This window comes from Zootoca vivipara, chromosome 13 (assembly GCF_963506605.1).
Source record: "Zootoca vivipara chromosome 13, rZooViv1.1, whole genome shotgun sequence".
NCBI classification, from domain to species: Eukaryota; Metazoa; Chordata; class Lepidosauria; order Squamata; family Lacertidae; genus Zootoca; species Zootoca vivipara.
Genome location: NC_083288.1, coordinates 4,295,362 through 4,317,441, shown reverse-complemented (window position 1 = coordinate 4,317,441; position 22,080 = coordinate 4,295,362). Strand labels below are relative to the sequence as shown.

The window sequence follows — 22,080 nt, the reverse complement described above, 5'->3', positions numbered from 1 at the left end:
CCACTGTTTGACTATGTGCTGCATGAAGAAGCATGAGAACAAATAAACTGAGTCTGAATCCTGGCAAGATGGAGGCACTTTGGGTGAGTGGCTCCTGTGTCTGAGAAATTTGCCAGTTGCCGACCCTAGATGGAGGTTGCACTCTCCTTGAAGGAGCATGTAAGCTTCGGTGGGTGTATCTGGATCCAACACCCGTTCCTGGACCAGGAAAATTTGATCACAGTAATCCAGTCACTGGTAACTTCAAGACTTGAATACACTCTGTGTGGCGATTCCCTTGCACTTGGCAGCATATCACACCATTGTCCAGAGATCTGCAATGACCGCAATTGGTTACCGGGCCAATTTCAAGGTGTTGCTGTTACTAGATAAAGCTCTTCAAAACTTTGGACCAGTCTAACTGAAAGGTCACCCCTAAATGCCCATACCACCACTTCAATCTGCAGGACGGGCACATAATGTCTGTTCCACACCTGCAAAGAATTGATCCTTCCGTAGTGCAAGGTAATCTTGGGTTAAACAGAGAATGAAATTCAGGCACACACGCATCCCACTCTCACACTGATTGCCACAAAATGAATAAATAAATAGAGTGGCCTTCCCTCACTTGGGGCTGCTGCCTGAGCGAGGGAAGGAGGCTGATCTCCCCATCTGCTCTGCTGCTCTGCTGCACGGCACACCCTGGAGGCAGGCTGGCTCAGAACAGGCAGGTCAGCTGCCCCGAGTGATTTTCAGGGTGAGTCTCTCTCTCTCTGTGTGTGTCCTCTTGCACATCCTCCTTTTTAAAGAGGGGTGTTCCTCACTCTACATGATTTCACTTACGCATGCGGGGTAACCCCCATGAATGTGGGGGAAGCCAGTGTAAGGATGCTCAAGAGTGACAAGAGTCAACTTATAGGCCATGTGCACAATGCTCACTGGCCCTGCGTTGCTCAGCCTCTAATAAATGTAGCCCATATCTGAATTCTATAGCATTATGGAAGAGCAGCTTCGTTATATTTAAATGTTTTGGCATCTAGGACTCTTTATGGCAGATTTGCCAAAGTTTCCTTTAATGATAGGCAGTGTCCTTGCAACCACTAGAGAGCTTGTAACAGTCCAGATTTTATCGAGGGGTCAGAGAACACAAAATTTATATAAGGCAATTCGATAGTTGATCCTTAAGAAACGGTTCTAAATAACTTTCTTGAGAGGTCTAATAAACCTATTACTCAACATATCTAGTTCTAGTATCTTTGAGACCTCCTGGCTTGCTACCTGTAATCACCAATAATTGGTGGCTGTGAAGTGTACTTTACTACAATCATTCAGCCATTAAATAAACATTTTATTGATTGAACCAGTTGGTTGATAAAGAAAGGCAAATGTAGCAGACATTGTAATGCCATCAAGCTTAGATGTTAACTACCAGTAAGACTGACAGGAATGGCATGTGTCTTTTGAGCTATGGTTTAATTTAAAGATTATTTGGTCAGCAGAAATCTGTATGTTTGTTGCACGAATATATGCCAATATGCTTCTTCCTGCAACCTCACTTACTTACAAGCCGACCTGTGTTATTTTGTGATAGCTTGGGGTATAAGAAATGCCAGGCCTTTGTTTCCTTTTTCCTATTCTCTGGGTGAATAAAGCAGGCCATGTTTATTCATAACACTACCATGTTTGCTTCTCTGTGTTATCATTCCCCTGCACAGACAGAGGAACTGGAAGAAATTTACTGCAAACTTACAAGAGGTAGAGACAGTTGTTATTAATCAAAGAACATGTGATTTATTATTGAAACAATTTTTAAAAAAAGCAGGTGCCATTTCATTTATTTGGCTACCAATGTGATGCAGGTAAAAGGTAAAGGACCCCTGGATGGTTAAGTCCAGTCAAAGGCGACTATGGGGTGCAGCGCTCATCTTGCATTCAGGCCTAGGGAGCTGACGTTTGTCCGCAGACAGCTTTCCGGGTCATGTGGCCAGCATGACTAAGCCGCTTCTGGTGCAACAGGACACCGTGATGGAAGCCAGAGCACAGCACGGAAACACCGTTTACCTTCCTGCCGCCGCAGTACCTATTTATCTACTTGCACTTTGATGTGCTTTCAAACTGCTAGGTTGGCAGGAGCTGGGACAGAGCAATGGGAGCTCACCCCGTCACAGGGATTCGAACCGCCAACCTTCCAATCACCAAGCCCAAGAGGCTTGGTGGTTTAGACCACAGTGCCACCCGCTCCCCAAAACCAATGTGATGTGTATGAATATAGTATCCTTTAGAGCTTGTGCATGCCTGTTGCACAAGCTTTCCATAAAAATCATATACCTGTATGTTTGTAACAGCAAGGCACTAAAATGGCAAGAATGTGTATGTTAGGACTTTAAACCTAAGACGCTGGCAAAGTAGCAAGGTCATGTGATTTAAGTTAAGTTGTTAAGTTGTTAAGGTGCTCAGTATATATAGAGTGTTTGTTTTGTTTGCTTGTGGGGTGTGGAGCAGTCATGTCTGAAAGCACTGGAGGTATTTCTGTTATCTGTCTGCAGTAAACCTGTCTGTAGAAAGTTGGGCTTCCATGGGTCGTTTCTGCTGCAAAGCTACAAGAAGAATCCAGCCGCTGTGCTAAATGCTCTGCAAAGAGAACGGTTTCTGGTCTGCGCAGTGCAAGCGTTTTACTGGACCAAAGCAGAAAACCTCTTAGTGTATTTATTTATTTTTCAGCCCACCTTTCCTTTAAGGAGTGCTGTGTGTCATACATGGATCTTTAAAAATACAAGCTTAAAATGCACCATCATGCTGTGTCTTTATCAGAATACTACAAAAATCAATGCATACCAAAAGGCTCCGACTTTATTCTTAGACACAGAGAAGTTTAAACAGAAATAAGTAGGCATTATGAATAAATGCTCCAAAGATTTATTGCTCTTAGTTATAGACAAGGTCACCCAAGAGGAACAGAGATTGGAACTAGAGATTGCGAATTGGAGAAGAGTTTAAAGCAGGCATCCCCAAACTTCGGCCCTCCAGATGTTTTGGACTACAATTCCCATCATCCCTGACCACTGGTCCTGTTATCTAGGGATCATGGGAGTTGTCGGCCAAAACATCTGGAGGGCCGCAGTTTGGGGATGCCTGGTTTAAAGCATAGCTGTCAAGTTCTCCCTTTTTAAAAGGGAAATTCCCTTATGCTGAATAGGCTTCCTCGCGAGAAAAGGGAAAACTTGACAGCTATGGTTTAAAGGGACAGGTAGACAGGTGTTTGGCAAAATAATATCACAGACATTGAGGAACGACTCAGGAAATTTCAAGATAAGGTCAGGGCTTATAAAACCAAGAAGTTCAGCCATGATAATTTGGAGTCCAATGTATATGCATGGTTCAGCCAAGGCATTCAGATTAAGAAAAAAGTGTCATGGAGGGATGATAGCCTGAGTCTTTTCAATATTGCATTGGGACATTCAGTTACATTATACATTTGTTATATACAGAGTTGTGTTTGACAAGAAAGCAGGCAGGCAAACAAACAAACAGGGATGATCAATCCCTCACAAATATATGGATCATTTAAATCATTATAGATTAGTGTTTTCCAAAGATTTGATTTTAAAAAGGCAAACATGTTCAAGAAAGCAGCATTTATTAAGCATGCTCTGATCATGCAAAACAGTAGCCTTGAAAACATGGGATCAAACTAGTTGATTACAACAGTGCAGAGTTTACACTTTTCAAAAGCCTGGTACAAAGGTTAAGATTCCCAGTCCTGTAACACGTTCGTTTTTTACTTACTTTTTTCTTTCAACTTTCAGGTGTTTTGAATAAAGTAGATAGCACCATGCAGAGTCCTGGAGCCACAAACAAGCCGATTCAAGAAAATAAGATTTCCAATGGGCAGTAAGACCAAGTTGTTTTACTCTATCAATCTCATCCACAACGAAGCACACCAATCATTAACCTCTGCCACATGCAGAAACTCCTCCCTCCCCAACCACATTCTCCCATTCCTTCAAATCATTTGATCTGCTGTGCCTACAAGAAACGTGGCTTATAGATGCAAATGATATTCAACTGCAAGGTTTTAAAATAGTGGTTCTTCCAGCTTTTAAACAGATGTACAAATGGGTATGGGAGGGAAGGTCTGGCCTCCCACCTTTCTAGGGATAAGCAAATAGACATAAAAGATAGGCACCTAACAGATAATGAATATATTCAGGCAGTATTAGCAAATATTCCTAATTCTAATCCAGTTGGCTGCTTAAATGTCTACATGTCTCCTAAATCTACAAATCACCATTCTAAGTAGGTCTGGTGTGATTTCTAATTAGCATTACAATATAGAACATCGAGGAACTATTTCCAGAAGTACTGCTGCGGGGGGGGGGGGGGGGAGGCACTTTAATACCCAAATTGATGAAAATAATGTGGAGATGAGTAAAATTGGGGTTTTTAAACCCGCCCCCACTTCACTATCTTAATATTTTCTTTTAAAAAAAAGAGAAATAGCTCTTTGTGAAGAAAACATCTTTCACCCCAGGTGCAGGCCACAAGGTGCTTTGTCAAATCACAGAATCCTAGAGTTGGAAGAGACCACAAGGGCCATCCAGTCCAACCCCCTGCCAAGCAGGAAACACCATCAAAGCATCCTTGACATATGCCTGTCAAGCCTCTGCTTAAAGACCTCCAAAGGAGACTCAAGTGTGTCCTTCTTTAAAAAATGCTGAACGTCTTTTCCTAAGAGTAGACCGGCGATGTGTTCAACAGCCGAGGACCAGCACATGAAGTGATGGCAGATGGGGCTGGGCATTTGGAAAAGAGGAGCAGGCAACTCAACTACTCCTCTACCCTCCCCCTCCCCTCTGTGTTTCCTCTGCAAACCGCTTCACACAACAGGAAGTTCCAAGGCGTGAGGGGCAGCCAAAGGAGTAAAAAAAGACCAAAAGGTGGAGGGAGAGAATGCAGAGCTCAATGGGCAGATTCTTATGCACCACCCCCACCCCCACCCCACCCCCGGGTATGTCATGGGGAACCCCCTGGTGTCTCCAAAATGTGCAAATCCAAGTGAATACTAAAAAAGAGCTGAAGAATTCCAGAACTGATCCTGAGGTAAGTAAAAACGATGCAACAATGCCATTTTGCGGGGAGGGAGGGAGGGAGAGAAAGGCATAAACCCTTTTCCTCTTGGCTAGCTAGCTTGTTTTTTAAAAACAGGAATCCCACCTGAGATTTCTTCTCCTCCTCTGTCCCAAACTGCATTTGCTCAAACCCCCAAACCCCAAAACTAAACTCATGAGCCAAACTTTGTCTAACACCTTGTGTAGCTATTCATAACTATTGTGAAGTATGGGAGCTCCCTCTGTTGAGCAAATGAAGGCAGAGCAGGACAGCAAAAGGAGAAGACGCCTCTGCAGTCTGCTCTCGATGGGGTTACCCTCCCTCTGAAGGAGCAGCCATGTCTTTTGGGGATCCTCCTGGATCCTTTGCTGTCTCTTGAGGCTCAGGTTGCCTCAGTGGCCCAGAGTGCCTTCCATCAGCTTCAGCTGGTGGCCCAGCTGCGCCCTTATCTGGACAGGGACAGCCTATTGATGTCTATGATCTGGTAACCTCAAGGGTAGATTACTGCAAAGCATTATGAAGCCCATTACGCTCATAAAGTGTAGTGGGGGTTGCGGACGAGCTCAAAAGAAATCTGGCAGGGGGTGGGCTGTAGTTAGGCTGAGTCATGGGGCGTGCCATTGATTTGATTGACAGCAGCATTTTACTTAACGCCCATGTTACTTTCGTTTCCCCTCACTCTCGGCAAGCCTTCGAATCTCCTGCCCACCCGCCACTGCTTTTAGGCTTAATCGACACTGCTTGCCCATTCGCGGGGGTCGCCTGTATTCAGGGGCCCAGTATGAATTTTGCCACTTGGCTGATTGGCTGTTGCCATTTGGTTTTTGCCTACTGACAAGCAATTTGTCACAACTTGTTAGGTTGGCCGTTAGGCTTTGGTTAAAAATTGGTATAGGAGGGGCATGGCATAAAAATGCCTACCCCCCCCTTACTTGCTCCTTATAGAAGCATTCCGTTAAAGGAATCCTGGGGCTCAGGGACTCTAGTCCATTCATCCTGCCATAGGCAAGGATGGTGCGGCCATTACAGAGCCGAGCCTTGGGGAACACTCCTTGGGGGAGGAGAATGCCTGTGAACAGTACCTCCAATCCCTTGGGGTGTTTACTTGACTTACCTACCATTGGGTAAGTCGGAGCTGGTCCTGACCCAAAGGGGTCAGATGGAAATGGTCCTGTCCCTTAGAGTGGACAGATGGATTAACCAAAGCCTAAGCCAACACTCAGAATTAAAATGTATTTTGAATAAAGTTGTGGCCAAAATAATGCCAAAAACCCAAACCTAAAATATCGTGTCAGTTGTGAGTTATTTTGGGATTTCTGGGAGCTTTGTCACGCAAGTAGGGCTGCCTCTGAAGACTGTTCTGAAGCTTCAGCTGCTGCAGAATTCAGCGGTTGCTCACCAGGGCAAGACAGTTTGAGGATATTGCACAATCCTGGTCCAACTGCACTGGCTGCCAATTAGCTTCCGGGCCTAATTCAAAGTGCTGGTTTTGACCTATAAAGCCTTACACAACTCAGGACCGCAGTACCTCAAGGACTGCCTCTCCCCGTATCTATCTACCTGGACCCTGAGGTCATCTTCTGAAGCCCTTCTTCATGTGCCTCCTCCACAAGAGTTCCAGAGGGTGGCCAAACTAGAATTGGTCTTTTCTGCAGTGGCCCCCTGTCTGTTGAATGCTCTCCCCAGGGAGGTTCGGCTGGCACCTTCATTATACACCTTTAGGTGCCAGGCGAAAACTTTCCTTTTTAACCAGGTCTTTGGGTGATTGACATCTGATGCCCTTTTAAAATATTTTGTGAAGTGGGGATTGTGTTTTTATTTTGATTATGTATTTTGTGTTTCTTATATTCTGATTTTATGTTGTGAACTGCTCTGATTCTACAGTTATAACGTGGTATACAAATTTAATAAATCATCATCATTTTGAGCTGCTGTTTCAACACTTCTCCTGTGATATGTATCTTGGGTAGGGCTGGGCAATAGATCAATATTTTGCCCAAAACAGGTTTGAAGTCCATAGGGGGAAGTGGGGCAGATTTATGTAACAAAAATTAGTCAAATAATAAATAAAATTGGCTTGATGCATGACATAACTAATCAATATTATAATAGCAATAAAAAAGAACCATTAAAGTTAGAAGATAATGAGAATATAATGACTTCAGTAAAAAATGGGTTTTGTATCATTCTGTCCCACCAACAGGGCACTTTGATACAAAGCGTAAATTGTATGAGAATGGTAATTATTTGCAAAAAATTAATGAAAAAAACATTTTTTATTGTGAGAGATCATAATCAGCCTTACAATTTGTTACTTAAAATCTGTGTTTCAGTTCCCATAGAGTTTGGAAGGGGGGCTGGCTGGGGACAGAGTCAAAGCTCACTTTCCCTTGAAAATATGAAACTAATATGGATTTTAAAAGTTGGCCTAATAAAGGTATGGCCCTAATATGTACTATGGAGGAAATTGAATCCCTTTTATTTCCCGTACAAAAGCCTCCAGATCTGCAATTAAGACACTCTGGAGCAGGCATCCCCAAACTGCGGCCCTCCAGATGTTTTGGCCTTCAACTCCCATGATTCCTAGCTAAGAGGACCAGTGGTCAGGGATGATGGGAATTGTAGTCCAAAACATCTGGAAGGCTGAAGTTTGGGGATGTCTGCTCTGGAGGCACTCTTGTGCCTACAAGTTTCATCTGCTGCTGCTGTTATATCTTTTATACCCCTAACAGGACTCAAGGCAGCTTGCAGATAAAAACATAGGGCGGAGGAATCATTAAAAAATAATTAAACATTAATAGAATTAAAACTACATATGACAAACGCCGGCTACCTCGGCCAGTAAAGCGAGATGAGTGCCGCAACCCCAGAGTTGTTCGCCACTGGACTTAGCTGCCAGGGGTCCTTTACCTTACAATTAATTAATTAATTAATTAATTAATTATACTGCGCTATGCCCATAGGTCTCAGGGTGGTTGACAACACAAAGTTACACCACAAAATAATTAGAATAATTAAAACAATGAACAATACTAATGTATACAAACTAATAAAAAATACACTCCCCAACCAAAGCCCCTAGCCCACCAATACAAATTCCAAAATCCAAATTAACATACAGTCGCACTCTGGAAGTTGAACAAAATCCGTTCTGGAAATCTGTTAGACTTCTGAAAACGTTCAGAAACAAAAGCGCAGCTTCCAATTGGCTGCATGAGTGTCCAGCAGCCAATCGGAAGCCGCACTGGACATTCAGCTTCTGAAAATCGTTCAGAAACCAGAACACTCACTTCCCGGTTTCGATCGTTCAGGAGCCGATTTGTTCAGGAACCAAGGTGTTTACGATGCAAGGTACGACTGTATAACAATTACCAAAATTCAAATTAACATTTAGAAACAATTTAAAACAACCCCAGCACCCAAATAAAACAATGCCCACCCGAGTTTAAACACCCACACCCCGGTTAAAACAGCTACCTGGATGCTCGGATAATTTCTATATAGAATGGCTTCTTTCCGACACTAACTCTAATGTGTCAGCGAAGGTAACCAAATTCTGTGCTAAAAAATTCGGTCTAATCTAATTAGCAGTGTCCAAATATCTTCAGAACATCTTCAGGACTAGCTAAAGAGGACCCAGTGTAGTCTACCTCCCTAAGTAGTAACACTCCTTTTAATCAGTTTTCTTTTAAACAATTGTTAAAACCTATATTTATTGCCTATTTTTACTGTTTTTCTTTTATTGTTTTATGTATTGCATATTTATGTGTGCTGGTCAAGAACCGTAATCAATCAATCAATCAATCAATCAATACAGTGGTACCTCGGGTTACAAACAGTTCTGCTTACAAATGCTTCGGGTTACAAACTCCACAAACCCGGAAGTACTGTAGATGTCCCTGGTTGCGAACTTTGCCCTGGGATACGAAAGCAATCCACTTCTGGGGCCGCGGGAGGCCTATGTAGGGAATGCGTGACTCGGGTTAAGAACGCTTCGGGTTAAGAATGGACTTCTGGGACGAATTAAGTTCGTAACCCGAGGTACCACTTTAATGGGTGGTTCGTGGGGGTGGTCACTGTCCTCAGGATTGCAGTGAACTGGAGCAAAGATTTAATCTTTCCCCAGCCATTATAGTGGTGACCCTCCCACATGCAGTGCTATTAGCAATGAGAAGAAAGCAAACTATCACCCCCCCCATGATAATTGCTATGTGGGGTATTCATTTTCATTGATATACTGACTGGGGAGGGGAAGATTGAACATCACCCCTGGTATTTAATATTTTAAAAATCCACAGGATGATTGCTAATCTTCGCATTAGCATCTCCTATGTAGGTAAGCCCTTAGCTGTATTTCTTATTTATTGCAGTGGGACTTGCTCAGCGTTAAATTTTTCTGCCCACAATATATATATATATATATATATATATATATATATATATATATATATATAATACAAACAAGACAATGCCATTTGCTCCCACTAGGAGGCAGCACGTAACCAGTGTGAACAGCACAACATAAAGCAAACCAGAACAGTTTCAAAAAACCAGAAAACAGAGAAGCGGAAACCACCCAGAATATTCATTAACATAAATAAAAGACAGTCTAAGGGCTAAATTGGGCCATCACTCCACAGAAAATTTAGCCAACCAAAGGCAGTTGGCCCCATGCACGGAGGAAGAAAACTTTTCTTAATATTGTAAATGAAATAATCATGATGGTTAGGGGAAACAGCTTCTAAGAAGCTTCAGTAAAACAGGATATGAGCATCTTGATGTTGTTGTAAAGGTTGTAAAGGATGTTGTTGTAAAGGGATCCCTGACCATTAGGTTCAGTCGTGACCAACTCTGGGGTTGTAGCGCTCATCTTGTGTTATTGGCCAAGGGAGCCGGCGTACAGCTTCCAGGTCATGTGGCCAGCATGACAAAGCCGCTTCTGGCAAACCAGAGCAGCACATGGAAACACCATTTACCTTCCCGTTGTAGTGGTTCCTATTTATCTACTTGCATTTTGACGTGCTTTTGAACTGCTAGGTGGGCAGGAGCTGGGACCGAGCAACGGGAGCTCACCCCATCACAGGGATTCGAACCGCCGACCTTCTGATCAGCAAGCCCTAGGCTCAGTGGTTTAACCCACAGTGCCACCTGGGTCCCAGGTGGAGAATATCAATTACTGGAAAAGAAAAGAAAACAACCTGTGTTGTGTGTTTTGGGAAAAGGAGTTTAACAAAGCAGTCAGGATTCTGGAGTCCTGCCTCACTATCTAGCACAGGCATCCCCAAACTGCGGCCCTCCAGATGTTTTGGCCTACAACTCCCATGATCCCTAGCTAACAGAACTAGTGGTCAGGGAGGATGGGAATTATAGTCCAAAACATCTGGAAGGCCAAAGTTTGGGGATGCCTGGTCTAGCAGCTTAAGCTGCCTGCTGAGTCCTCTTCAAACAGTAAATAAGCATCTCTTCCCCCTCCTAGCCTTGCAGTGTGGGAAGAAAAGAGTGAGGGGAGGGACTCCTCAGCCTGAGCCAAGAGGCAGCTTAGCACCCTCCTCCCTCCTCCTGAGCTTTGTTGCTGCGCAAGGAGGAGGAATCATAGAATCATAGAGTTGGAAGAGACCACAAGGGCCATCCAGCCCAACCCCCTGCCAAGCAGGAAACACCATCAAAGCATTCTTGACATATGCCTGTCAAGCCTCCGCTTAAAGACCTCCAAAGAAGGAGACTCCACCACACTCCTTGGTAGCAAATTCCACTGCCGAACAGCTCTTACTGTCAGGAAGTTCTTCCTAATGTTTAAGTGGAATCTTCTATCTTGTAGCTTGAATCCATTGCTCCATGTCCGCTTCTCTGGAGCAGCAGAAAACAATCTTTCTCCCTCCTCTATATGACATAAGCCCAGGGCATGCCTAAACCTCAGTTTCAAATCCTAGTTAATAGCAAATCTTGGAAAAGCAAGATACAGGGCTCATCTACACTTCTGCCTGTCCTTCTGCTTTCCCCCAGGGAAACCTCTTTATCACAAATGTCTGTCCGTTTTATAAAGATTGATGTTTGCTCCAATTCAGCAGTAAATAGTGAGTTTCCCAGGGAAAGTGGCTGGACAAACAGATAACTGCTCAGACCTATCCCCAAAAAGCATGGGACAAGTGGGGAAACCTCTTGGGCCCCTGCTTTCAAGGCACAGAAGAAGTGAAGTGTGGGTGAGCTCAAAGTTCAAGTGTTTTTTGCTCTCTTCCCAATTCACCATTTTAAAAAACTAGGGACACTGTATGTGTTTTAAGTTCTTGAAAAAACAAAAACAAAATTGACTTCTGTTATGTGTTTCCCCAGTGTGATGCTGTGATGCCAAAAGGTTTCTTTTTGGTAGCCCCTATAGATGCAACTAACTACTCCCAGGGTCCTTAGCTGTGATGCCAAAATGATTTTATGGCCCCTGCTAGAAACAAGCCAAATGTGTACTTTAAAATATATACAATTGACATGCTTGGCCACTTCCGCTTTTACACTTTGGTCATACCCACTTTGACACGCAGCTTGCAGAAGATATCCCATAGGTCAGCCAGAGAAAGCTTAGCCACCCTGAGTCAAAAGGGATTAGGCTCTTCGCCTACTCACAGTTCAGGTCATAAATGCACTGTGTGCTTATACTATCTGGCTACTGCAGTGCACTTTAAATGAAAGCAGAGGAAGGGAGGATATCTTAACAATGTTCTGTGATAACACTCCAGTTGTGTTATGCCCTGCGGAGTTTAAAGACCCCTGCAAAACAAAACCCCAAAATCACCACCACCAGTGATTGCATTGGACAATGCAGGGGCTGCATTGGGGCAGAGCCATTCTCTCTACACTGGCTTTGCTTCAGTTTGCCTGGATGGCATAGCGGGGTTGGGGGGGGGGCAAAGAGAGCAGCCGTGAAGCTGGGGTTGTGCAGGTCTACCAGTGGGAGTGTCACATTGGTTGCCAGTGTCAAGAGGGTGGCCCCATAACCCCCCACGCCATGGTCTGCTAACTGTACACATTGTGTGTTTCAGATTGTTTTATTACCATAGAATCATAGAGTTGGAAGAGACCACAAGGGCCATCCAGTTCAAACCCCTGCCAAGCAGGAAACACCATCAAAGCATTCTTGACATATGGTTGTCAAGTCTTAAAGACCTCCAAAGAAGGAGACTCCACCACACTCCTTGGCAGCAAAGCTCTTACTGTCAAGAAGTGCTTCCTAATGTTTAGATGGAATCTTCTTTCTTGTAGCTTGAATCCATTGCTCCCTGTCCGCTTCTCTGGAGCAGCAGAAAACAACCTTTCACCCTCTTCCATATGACATCCTTTTATATATTTGAACATGACTATCATATCACCCCCTTAATCGTCTCTTCTCCAGGCTAAACATACTCAGCTCCCTAAGCCGTTCCTCATAAGGCATTGTTTCCAGGCCTTTGACCATTTTGGTTGCCCTCCTCTGGACACGTTCCAGCTTGTCAGTATCCTTCTTGAACTGTGGTGCCAGAACTGGACACAGTACTCCAGGTGAGGTCTGACCAGAGCAGAATACAGTGGTACTATTACTTTCCTTGATCTAGATGCTATACTCCTATTGATGCAGCCCAGAATTGCATTGGCTTTTTTAGCTGCTGCATCACACTGCTAACTCATGTCAAGTTTGTGGTCTACCAAGACTCCTAGATCCTTTTCACATGTACTGCTCTCAAGCTAAATAATTGGGAAAAGGTTCTAGGAAGGCAGATGGGAGATGGCTTTGCCAAACTGTGGGAAAAGGTACTGTAGCTGTGTAAGCTGAAGTCTGTCTTTAAGCCCAACTAACTGCTAGTTCTTCATCTCTTTGTTTTTTAAAAAAGGATACTGCATTTTTCCATAAGAGGAAAAGGTCAGGGAATATACACAGTAGCTTTTTTCAGTGAATAAGGTTTTGCTCTTGTGATATTTCAGATGTATAGCATACTAGCATAATATTGTACAGGGGAGTCTGATGGCATCAACTACTGTTTGGTGGTTGATGCCTTCTTGGTAGAAGGGTCTGTCTGGACTGCAGTGGATGGTATAGTTACAGACTTAAAGGTCAGAGGGGGCACTGACATCTGATACTACCAGCTGCATAGCCTGTTCTGTAGAACCTTCCTACCTCATACTGTAAGGATGAAACAAGCAGTCTTTAAATATTGCTCTGGATTCCTTGGATGAAAGGAAGGATATAAAGTAAATACGCTTATTGGTTGAGATGTTCATTCCTGGTTGTTTTCCGTGCCGTCTGTCTAGGAGGCGCATCATTTTGCTTTTCCCCCCTGACATGACTTGTTTTTCAGAAACCCATGCTGACTTTTAGTGATCACAGAGTTTCTTTCTAGGTGCTCACAGACTGTTTGCTTAATGATCTGCTCTAGAATCTTTCCTGGTATTGATGTCAGGCTGACTGGGCGGTAATTGTTTGGGTCCTCTCTTTCCCCCTTTTTGAAAATAGGGACAACATTTGCCCTCCTCCAGTCTGCTGGAACTTCGCCTCTTCTCCAGGAATTTTCAAAGATTACTGCCAGTGGTTCTGAAATCACCTCTGCCAGTTCTTTTAATACTCTTGGATGTAGTTCATCTGGCCCTGGAGACTTGAATACATCTAAACTAGCCAAGTATTCTTGTACTACCTCCTTACTTATTCTGGGCTGTTTCCCCCCTGCTGAATCATCTGCTCCATATTCTTCAGGTCGGGCATTGTTTTCTTTTTCGGAGAAGACTGAGGCAAAGAAGGTATTGAGGAGTTCTGCCCTTTCTCTGTCCCCTGTTCGCATTTCACCATCTTCTCTTCTAAGTGACCCCACTGTTTCCTTGTTCTCCTTTTGCTACGGACATACTCATAAAAGCCTTTTGTTGCTTTTAACCTCTCTAGGAAGCCCGAGTTCATTCTGTGCTTTAGCTTTTCTGACTCTACACGTGCTGGCTATTTGTTTGAATTCCTCTCTGGTGGTTTCCCCCTTTTTCCATTTTTTTGTACATATCCCTTTTAAATCTTAACTCAGTTAATAGTTCTTTAGATAGCCAGCCTGGCTTCTTTAGGCACCTTCCATGTTTCCGTCTCATTGGTATTGCCTGAAGTTGTGTTTTTAATATCTCCCTTTTAACAAACTCCCAACCATCATGAACCCTTTTAGTATTTCTGTCCATGGGATTTCACCCAGCATTCCCCTAAGTTTTCTGAAGTCGGCTTTCTTAAAGTCTTGAATTTGAGTCTTAGTTTCTTTGGTTGCTCCTTTCCGCTGTATAATAAACTCCAGAAGAGCATGGTCACTCCCACCTAATGATCCTGCCACTTCTACCCCACTAACCAGGTCATCACTATTGGTTAGGATCAGATCTAAAATGGCCGATCCACAGCCCATTCTTCTTTAAAAAGCAGTTCCCCTTCTCCTTGGAGCATTTTGTGTCAGAGTAACCCAGGAGACTCCATATCCCTGCCCTTAAGTAGAAGGAGCTTTGGGGGCCTGACCTGGATCCTAGTGTGGAGGGTAGGTGGGCTTCCAGTTTGAATCAGGCCCTCCAGCAATTTGCATAGGGTGAAAAAGCCAGTTTCATAAATATGTCTTTAAATGTCAACTTTTGGATTTGATTATGCTGTTGTTAGATACCAAAACATGTTTCATGTTCTTAACTATATTTATAGTTTGATGTTCTGCCATCTTATTTCTCGCATTATCTTTGACAACAGCTGTCCTGGATCTCTGCTGACATGATATAATGAGATATTTTAAACCTCACAAGATTCATTGCTGCTCTCTTATTCTAGTGAAATATCAAAGGAATTGAAGCTTTGACATTTGCTTCCATCTGATATGTGGCATCAACTAGACAAGTCACCTTTAATGCAATCTACAAGATTACTCATTTGGCTTTTGTTGCAAATGATAAGTTTTTGAAAAATTCCTATGACTAACACATTATGTGCACTTTCAAGGTCCATTGAGGAGGCTTAGCATCTACAGCTTTAACAGAGAATTTAAGGAGCCTCTTTTAGAAGTTTAGAAATAGTTTATAGCTCATTCAGCCCAGTCTTCAAAGCACCCAATGAGCAGCAATTGTGGCGGAAGTTGTTTGAAAACTGAAGCAATGTATTTTGAAGGGAAACTTATCAGATTAGACTTGCTTCCCACCTGTTGCATTCCTTTCTCTGGAAGATTTAAGAAAGACATTTAAGGGATTTAAGAAGAAGGAACTTGGTTAAGATAGATTTGGTAATACTGCTTGCTAACGAGAAAAAATGAACATATAACAGAAATATCCTTGGTGCATCAAAGTAGAAAATTCAAACCTGACCTGAACTCAAGTGTCCTGATTGATGGCAGAAATGTGTTGCTTAGGAAATGCTGATGTAGATTTGACTTCAGACAGTTCATTGTTTAAGAGTACAGTGGTGCCTCGCTAGACGAATTTAATTCGTTCCACGGGTCTTTTCTTATAATGAAAAATTCGTCTAACGAATCCCATAGGAATGCATTGAAATTTTTTTGATATTTTTTTTTTGCCCATAGGAACGCATTAATTGAATTTCAATGCATTCCTATGGGAAACCGCGATTCGCTAGACGAATTTTTCATAAAACGAATTCGTCTAGCGAGGCAACCTCCGCTCAAAAAATCCTTTCGTTAAGCGGAAATTTCGTTAAGCAGGGCATTCATTAAGCGAGGCACCACTGTAACTTCAAGAGAAAAGAAAGGAACATTTCTGAACTTCAAACAGGTTAAGATTATAATCAGGGAAGAGACATGAAAATGAAGCAAATATTGACCTTAGGTTAATTCAGAACCTGAAACCTGAAGTTGTCCCCACCAGCTGTCTAGCTACAACATTTTGCACCAGCTGGAGCTTTCAGACTAAGCCCAAATGTAGCCCCACATGGAGCACACTATGACATTCAGGTCTTGAGGTTACCAGTGCCTGACTACTGTGGCCATCTACCCCCATCCAAGAATGGCCATAGCTGGCCTACCAGCTGTGGCTGGTAAGAGGTGCTCCTGGTCACCGAAGCTGCATCCAGCAGCAAAGATGGACCCGGAAGCAACTATGAGCCTATTCTTTCAGAGGGACTGCAACCCTATCCAAAATATGCAACTGACCAATTTTCCAGACACAGTGAGGTATTTAAATGCTGTTGGAATCCCTGATGTGAAAACAAATCACTATGAGATTGTTCTTTAATTTTCAGTTCTTTTATTGCAGGCATGAATACAGGAACAGGTAAACAGTTCAGCCACAAAAAAGCCTCCCTCAACGCATGGTCCACGAACATATGCCATAACGTGCTGCTTCTGTTCCAGGCTGGATCAGTTGGTACCATGCTGGTGTAAGTTACCCGGCTCTGCAGCAGAATCTCCCAGAGATGTCTCCCTTCTCCCAACATTCTGGGATTCATGAACAGCACTCAAAATTACAAAACACACATTAGGGGCTGATCTTGCATGCAAAACAACAGATCAGTCTCAATATACTTATTGCAAACTCCTTGAGCATCAGGACATTAAAAAAACGAAACAGCAATATTCCACTGTATAAGTATAAACTCTCTGTTAACCAGGGGAAATAGCAAGAAACATATGAAAATGAGCCTCCAAAAACAAAATACTGTATATATATTTGGCTGGCACATTTAACTTTGTTTTGTTGGTCACATGTAGCTGGGAGGACAATTTTCTCTTAACATAAAATTTAAAACAGAAACCTAATGCCAGAATAATAAGTTTAAAACTTACATGGAGCATATCCTGATGCTGATTTAGAACTTTGCACAAGGTTTACAAAGGCAGTGTCTGTTAATTTCATGAGATCCAATGCTAGACCATACAGGGAAAATTACAGTCCTTTGGCTCCCAGTGAAAATTGGAGAATCCCTTTTACATTGTTTCTCTTGTTGCAACTGTTTTAAACAAATCAAGAAGGTGCACCCCGATTAAGCAAATTCATTAGGGTCTGCCAGTAAAATATTGGGAATATTTTATTTACATAAAAAACACCCCACTCCACCACCTCAAAAACCCCTACCCTGGAATAATAGATTGATCTCATTGTCTTGGATAAGCTGTTATGAAAAAAGCCCTTCTTCATTGAATGAGCATCTTATGACTCATGGCTCATGCAAATATGGATCAGGGTTCAATTATCTATCATGGGCGTAGGGTACTGTGATTTACAGAACAGTGCACCCATTGCCTTGGGACTACTGTAAGCAGCTCTGAATAGTGGTAAGAATATTGGCAAACACCAGGCGATAGAAAATCTGACTATGATATAGTATGCTTACTGTGGGAGGAAACAGAAGCAAACGGAGGTGCATGTACCGTGATTCCCATCCCAGAAACCTGTGGGTGCTCCTGAAACTCTCCAAGATCACAGATTAACAAGCTAACACAAGTCAGATTGTGGGGAGGGAAAAGAAACATGACTTAACAGGAAAATACTGTCCACAATATTTCTAGACTCAAAAAGTCTCCCACAATGAGACAAGTGGAAATGCAATTATTTAAAAAGAAACTGAGCATAGATTTCCAAGCCCTGAGCGTACTTCCAAACAGGCTACATTCAGCCCAGATAAAACTGAACTTGGGCTGTTATAGAGGCCTCAGGGAGTGCAAATTTGCATTAGCTTCCACCAGAGTCCATTCAATATGGGCAAGTCTCCATGGCTCATTGGCACTACTCTTTTGCCAGCCCCAAAGCGGATTCGCCTTGGTGATTCTCAAAGAATGAGCTTTATGACTTGTGATGTATGCAATCAGTCTGTGAGGCATCTGATGTGACATTTGGTCAGTGGGAGCCTCTGTTAGTAACTCAAAACACACTAGACTACATGCAGAATTAAGCCTGCTTGGGTGATAAGGAGTTTCTAGTCTCTAAAAGACTGGAAATGAAAATTTCCCAGTCACTTGTTCAACTCTTTCAGAGCATGTGTAAAAAGATGCGTAATGATAATGTTTTATCAAAACTTCCGTCCTGCAATTTCAGACAGTAAAGTTATTATATACAAGGAGCACAGTGCTTTGGCTGAAGGTCAAATATTTAGCATCTCAGAAAGGCTGTCACTATTGTAATGTTCATTCAGTCTTGGTATTTGTCTGCCAGGCAAATGTGGCTGTTATCCACTAGGCATAGGCCACCAGGGTAGGGTATAGTCCTTCCCCCTTGGGTCATTCCAGATCAAGGGATCCAACATTTTTGCCTCATGCCATCCAATTTTCTGCATAATGTGTACACTTGTTGAATGATCAAAACTAAGTTTAAATCTAAAATTTTAGCTTTTTATCTCATCCCGTTTGTGATTTATAAGGGTTTGAAATTTCAAATATTGAAATTTTTGGACTACACAAAAATCTTAAAAGCTCAGACCAACATTGAGATACATGAAAACTAAAAACACCAATCTCTTCAGAACCTCATGGGCTTTAATATGATATATCACAAGATGGACTTAATTTAAAATTTAAATTTAAGTTACACAATTTTAAAAAGTGATTAAAAATTAATATGATTAACCATTTTTAAAAGATTGTATTCATTACTTAATATTTCTAAGATCTACCTGCAAAACTTCAACTTGGGATCTCAACAGGATCATAACAGAAAAAAATACTTTGTACATACATATCTGCCTCATTGGGTTCTATTTAGGATAAATGGGTCTTCATGCAGTAAAATATAACAGACGAAACAAGACTTTGAACTATAATATCAGTTGCTTCAGGCATTTCTTTAGAAAGTTATGCAATTAAAAGGTATCTGAAACGCTAGTCAGGCTTTTCTTTTTAAAATGTGTTTCAAAGCAGAGTGATAGAATTACTGCTTTGAAAGAATTATTGTTAATTATTGTTAATTATTCATTTCATGATCATTAAAACAAAATCCATATAAAACAAAATTACGTCCCTATAAGGGAGACATGTATGTACAAAATATTTTTTCCAGTGTGATCCTATTGAGATCCCAATATGAAATTTCACAGGTAGATCTTAGAAATATTAAATAATCAATAATCTTAAATCATATTAATTTTAAATCACATTTTAAAATTTTAAATTTTGTAACTTAAACTTTAAATTAAGTCCATCTTGTGACATATTATATTAAAGCCCATGAGATTCTACAGAGATTGGTGTTTTTAGTTTTGAGCTGGCCTGAGCTTTTAAGGTTTTTGTGTAGGCCAAAATGAAATTTCAAACCATAACTCACAAATGGCATGAGATAAAAAGCTAAAAAAAAAGGGGGGGGGAGATTTGAACTTAGTTTGATCATTCAACAAGCGTACAAATTATGCAGAAAATTGGATGACATGAGGGGGGAAAGTTGGAACACTTGATATGGAATGACACCCCCCCCCTATTGTGTGCTTTGTGTAGTAGGAGTAAAGCCTATTTAACAGAGTTCAGACACACAGCAGTTTAATATAGTAAGTGGCAACACCTATTTAATACAGTTCAGGCAAACAGGAGTTTAGGAGACGCTTTACATTACTGGTGCCTATTTTGAAATTTATTCAGGTACCACAAATCACAGAAGCCCTCCCAACACTTATGCCATTTTATTTTTATCACAAGTTCTTCATCAGTAGATTTTCAAAAGATATTCAGTTTTAACTCCTTACCCTAGTGTGAAAGACCTGGACCTGTTCTACTTATTGGCAGTCTCCAAGGTTTGGGTAACCCAGTGCTTGTTGGACTACCAGAATAATTGTTGATGTTAAGAGTACCAAGAAAAAGGGTTATATCTATAACAGAAAAACAGAGTTACCAGACCATATAATGCAAACATTTCTCTAAGTGGTGACTAACGGTAGTTTCAGAATTGAACTACACTTTTAGGCACTGCTTAAAATTGGGAAGACAAAGTTTTCTAAGAAACTTGACCTTTAATAGTGTATGTTCTTTAAGGCCTTAATATTCACCAGCACTTACATACGTGCTTAACTTATATGCATGTAAGAATTTCAAATGTGGTTTTCCACAGAATGTCATGTGATTTCAGAGGAAAGCCTTGCCCTGCCCTCTGCTGTATGTTGTAAAGGCCTTTGGCTATGCACAATAAATTGATTGAAGTTGAAATTTGCATGCAGAAGTTTGCAGGATTAGAATTTCACTTAAAAATCTAATTTTCAATTGTATTTGGTAGGATAACATGGGGATCAATGGAAGCAAACTGGAATAACTGAAAATTGTATTATTTTAATATAAAATTGAATTAACAAGGTTTTTATTTCCTGAAAGTGTAGGTGGGTTTGTGCATTTCCTCCTTATGTGATATTGAAATTTGGAATTTTAAAAAAGCAGCTTTTATTTTTATATGGAAACTAACAGTCCTAGGGTAAGATGGAATCACATCTCCTCCCCACCTTTCCCCTGCAACCATGTAGAAGTATTATATAACAAACAGCCATTATTTGTTTAAAAAACAAAACAAACGAACAGTAAACTCCTGCAATTTTCAGATCTACAAAATGACCTTTTGTATATGCTATCAAAATATTCTGCATAATATTTATCCCTGTGCAATTATTAACATATATACAGAATACTGTTTCTGAATAGAAAGCAATATACACATAGGAGAAATCTAGGAGAAAAAGAACACAGTGTGTGTGTGTGTGTGTGTGTTCCTAAGTGTTCCTCTTCATTCCAGATTTACCAAAAGTTAGCCTCAACTCGATTTTGTAGTTTTTAAAAATCCTAACATTCAGCAGAAATAAAAGACAGTCAGAATCATAGATTGGGATCTGAAGAGATGCTTAGATTCATGGAGGGGCTGATACCAATCCATTCGAGTTCCCTCTTACAAACAGCTCTTGAAACTTCTCTCCATTTGAAAAGCTGTTCGCCATGCGGAAGAGAGAGGGGCTGCTGTCTGAGGTAAAAGATTGAATTCTAAACCCCTTTTTCATGGGGTATAGAACCACTAGTTTCATGGTTCTTTGGATCCTCGCCATAGTAACAAATATACAAAGAAAGTCCTTGAATTAACTCTTTTAGCCAACTGATTAATCCAGGATTGTAATATATCATATTGTAATGATACATTATGTTGCGCACGCACACACACACACGAGCAAAGGAATGTAAACAGACGGAAGGCACAGAAAAGGCCCCAATCCATTCTCTGAACGAGACAGAAGTGAGAAGTTTCATAATTCTGTCATCAGCAGTCTTTTCATCAACTTTTCTCGCTCAAGTTCCCGCCGTAGAGTCTCAGCGCTGTGGAATTAATGAACACACAAAGCAGTTATGGGCAGAAGATGCTGCATATTTCCGTTAAAATAATTAACATTTCAGTAACGCCAACCATAGAGAAAGGTTGCTTTTTGAACATCCTGAAAATATTCCACTGCGTAAGAAGAAATGCGACTGACATTGTGAGTTTAGTAACAACTGCACACTCAATCAAATCTTTCAGTAGCTTCTTTCCCCTGAGGTCTCTTAATGATCTACTGAGCATTAGGATTCACTTGGGATTCTGGCCTCCCCCCCCCCCCCGAATATAACCTCTCACAATCTACCTCTGCAACAGGGCCACCCTTGGCAGGAAAAGAACAAGATTCCTCACCCCTGATGTTCATGATACTTCACAAATAATATAACAGACATGTCCAACAGGTAGATCGTGATCTACCTGTAGATCACTGGACGTCTGCGGTAGATCACTGGTAGAGCATTGGCTCCCCCCCAAAGAAGCTGAACAACTGTGGCTCCCCTAAAAAAAAGCTCAACATTTTACCTCCTCCCTGGAAAAACTCAACAACTTTGACCCAAACCCCCCAAACATGGGCCTTCCTCCTTCCTAAAAGAAGCTCAACAACTTTGACCTGAACCCCCCAAAAGGGGGTAGATCACTGCCAGTTTTTAACTCTGTGAGTAGATCGCAGGCTCTTGGGAGTTGGCCATCCCTGTAATCCTATATAATAATGTCCATGTTGTCCCTGCGTCCAGTTGTCCCGTGTGTCCCTGGGGTACTGCG

The 22,080-nt window shown here is 41.8% G+C and overlaps 2 protein-coding genes across 2 annotated transcripts in view; both read right to left on the bottom strand.

Moving 5' to 3' along the window:
- The window catches only part of DDC (dopa decarboxylase), a 64,768-nt gene extending 60,845 nt beyond the window's left edge, over positions 1-3,923 (bottom strand). The window contains exon 1 of the mRNA XM_035134977.2: positions 3,766-3,923. The gene's annotated coding sequence lies outside the window, so the exon portion shown is untranslated. The remainder of the gene's footprint in view (positions 1-3,765) is intronic.
- Positions 3,924-19,358: 15,435 nt separating this feature from the next.
- LOC132593090 (band 4.1-like protein 4B) overlaps positions 19,359-22,080 on the bottom strand; it is a 66,874-nt gene continuing 64,152 nt past the window's right edge. Inside the window, exon 10 of the mRNA XM_060282065.1 lies at positions 19,359-21,320. Within this exon, the coding sequence (XP_060138048.1) occupies positions 21,251-21,320 (70 nt within the window). The 3' untranslated portion in view covers positions 19,359-21,250. The remainder of the gene's footprint in view (positions 21,321-22,080) is intronic.